The sequence below is a fragment of the Oenanthe melanoleuca genome, chromosome 1A (genome assembly GCF_029582105.1).
Source record: "Oenanthe melanoleuca isolate GR-GAL-2019-014 chromosome 1A, OMel1.0, whole genome shotgun sequence".
NCBI classification, from domain to species: Eukaryota; Metazoa; Chordata; class Aves; order Passeriformes; family Muscicapidae; genus Oenanthe; species Oenanthe melanoleuca.
The window spans coordinates 8,312,678-8,315,562 of NC_079334.1; the positions used below are offsets into that span (position 1 = coordinate 8,312,678).

The window sequence follows — 2,885 nt, forward strand, 5'->3', positions numbered from 1 at the left end:
TGGAGTCAAGGCTTACACTCAGTGATCCTCAAAGGTGCCCAATCATGGATATTGATGAGATTGCCAATGTGGGGCAGCTGATAAGAAAGACCAGAGAAAGACCAAGAGGAGTTCTTTGAAGAAGATTCACTGAAATGCTGCCTAAACCAGTACACCCGGGCCAATCTTCCTGCCTGAGCTGGGCTGGGGACAAAGGGCGGGGCTAGCCTGGCTCTGGGGTTCTGTGACACATGTGTGACATCATGGGGGACATGTCACAGTGGGGGCAGCTATAAAAGGCCCCAGCAGGTAACGCTGGCCCTGTATTGCTTGGGCAGGCGGTGAGTGCACACGTGGTGGGGAGGGCGGGCTGGGGACAAGGGCTGGGACAGAAACGCTGCACCCAGGGCTGGGTTCTCCCCCTGCATGCAGGGACAGCCCCTGATGGGGGGAAAGCCTTGGGCAGGGCACCGTGCTGCTGCTGCTGCTGCTGCTGCTGGGGCAGTGGGACAGGCCTCGCTGCTTGCCAGCTGCCTGGGGCCCTGTCCTTCCTGCCCCAGAGCCCTGGGACTGGCGTCCCTGCTGGTCCCCAGTGGCAGCTGCCTCCCTCCCAGCGCCACTCATGGCCTTCTGTCCATCCTCCTGCAGACCATGGATACCTGGGTCTTGTGGTTCTTGCTCTTGCAAAGTGTACTCCAGTACCCACAGCCTGTGGGTGATGGATTGGACGAGGTGACCCGTCTGCGAATGGAGGCGTGGGCCAAGCTCCAGGAAGAGGAGAAGATTCATCTGGAGCGGGAGATGGAGCAGCTGGCCCTGAAGCAGGGTGTGTGGGACTGGGGAGACCTGCTCTGCTCTGCCTTGTGGCTCTGGCAGCACTGGGCTGTTGCTGGGCTCCTGCTGCTTCTCTTGGCCTTGTGGTACATGTGGAGGAAAAGGAGCCTGAGGAGAGACATGCATCAAGATGTAAACGATCGCGAGAATGAAAACGAAGCCAGATTTTTGGATGTAATCGATGAAGGTGCTGGAAATGAAGATGGCGATGTGGGAAATGAAGGAGAAGAAGATGATGAAGATGAAGACAATGATGTGAATGGGGAGGAAAACAACAATCATGATGGCAATGTACAGGAAGTCAACAACGCTGGTGCACATGAAGAAGGTGATGTTGCAAATGGAGACGAGGAGCTGGATGATGACGATAGAATTGGAAGAATGGTAATGGAGCGCATCCAGTGGCCAGTGCAGGACCTGCCTATAAGATGCCAGTGGATAAGTCTCCTCATGGAGAATTTTGCATTTTACTTTCGGCGCGTCTTGTCCGACACCTTCTACCCAGTCCTGCAAGAAGCCATTGGGGTGGGCAGTGCCTTTGAAGGTTGGAGTCCCCGTGAGGAGGATGTTGTGTACCAGGTGCTGGTACCCATGACTCCTCCCCGAGGGCACAGCTTCCACCTGGAGCTGGACACTGCAGGGCAGAGGCGCGTCAGGAACTTCCGCGTGCGTGTGCAGCAGGAGTGCACCTGCGGCAGGGCGCAGCGGGGTAAGGACATGCTGTGCTTCCTGCACCAGCCCGTGGAGGAGCTGAGGACGAAGCAGGATCCCAGCCTCGTTGACACGCTGTGCACCGACTCCTACCTGGACGTGCACAAAACTGCCCGCTGGTTCTACCAGCTGGTGAGAGCAGTCTGGCCGGCTTTGCTTCAGTCCCACAGTTGGCATTTAGTGCTGCTGCCCTGCAGACGCTCCTGCCAATTCCAGGTGACCAACGGCAGGGAAAGCTTCCGCATCGAGATGCTCTTTGGGGTGAGACAAGGCGACTCGGACGTGTTTGTGAGCAGCGAGCCTCGAGAAGCCTATACCTCAAGCACAGTGTGGCCGGAGAGCTACGCCGTGGCAGAGATGAAGTTCTTCAAGTACATCGCCAGGCGGGCCCCCTATGACAGCTTGCACCTCAAATGCCTGCAGTTCTTCACCCGTCTGCAGCTGGGCTTGGGCTTTTCCACCTACACCATCAAGACTATTGTCATGCACCTCCTGAGCATCATACCAGTATCAGAGTGGCGCAGGAGACATTTTGTGAGGCGAGTGCTGGACATCAGCGAGAGCCTTCGCACATGTGTGGAAGTGAGATGCCTTTATCACTTCATTGTGGGCAACCGGAGGCTTCCTGAGGGGATCAGTTTGCCCCCAGATGTTGAAATGGCTGAGTATTACAATCTCTTCCATGACCTGGAGATGGATCCCATTGCCCACTCCCAGGCCATGAGTCAGTACGTGGATCTGTACCGGTGGCTCAAACGGATCCTTAATATTGAGCAGTGAAAGAGTCTGTCCTGCACAGTGCATAGGGCTTGCACCTGGCAGCAGAGAACAACCTTCCAGGCCATGGCAGAAGAGGAAAGAATGTGGGATACAGAGAGGGAAGCAGCACTGTGCCAGCAGCAGCAGGGTCTTGTCCACAGTCTCCTCAGCACTGAATCCAGAGGTGACCACGTTGGCTGCAAAGATCGAGGAGCGCACAAGAGGAAATGCTCTGATTCGGTTTTTTTGCTCTCTGGGCTCTGTGTGAAGAATCTACATCCTGGGAAGAAGCTGTCCCAGACCTGAGCATGCAGGACATGGAGTAGGCACTGCTCTATTGGCAGTGGCAACTGCTGCCACACCTTTCCTTTGGAGTTAAACACACTCAGGGAGTCACAGCTGATGGAGCTGAAGAGGCTGTGGCCAGGGCACTTGTGAGAGAGAGTCCCGTTACCACCAGGACTGTGACTGCCCACACCTCTTTCTCAGAGTTCATTTCTGTCTCAGAGTTTCACCCGTACAAAGATGGCGATTTCAGAATCCCAGAGGAGAGAATGTTTTTTAATATCACCTCTGGGATCATGTGGTCCAGGGCTGCTCCA

The 2,885-nt window shown here is 55.6% G+C and overlaps 1 protein-coding gene across 1 annotated transcript; it reads left to right on the forward strand.

Annotated features, from left to right (window-relative positions):
* The first annotated feature begins 654 nt into the window (after positions 1–654).
* Positions 655–2,304, forward strand: LOC130264323 (inositol 1,4,5-trisphosphate receptor-interacting protein-like 1). The gene has a single exon (XM_056512402.1). It carries the CDS (start codon positions 727–729, stop codon positions 2,302–2,304), a length of 1,578 nt encoding a protein of 525 aa, XP_056368377.1. The 5' UTR covers positions 655–726.
* The last annotated feature ends 581 nt before the right edge of the window (positions 2,305–2,885 follow it).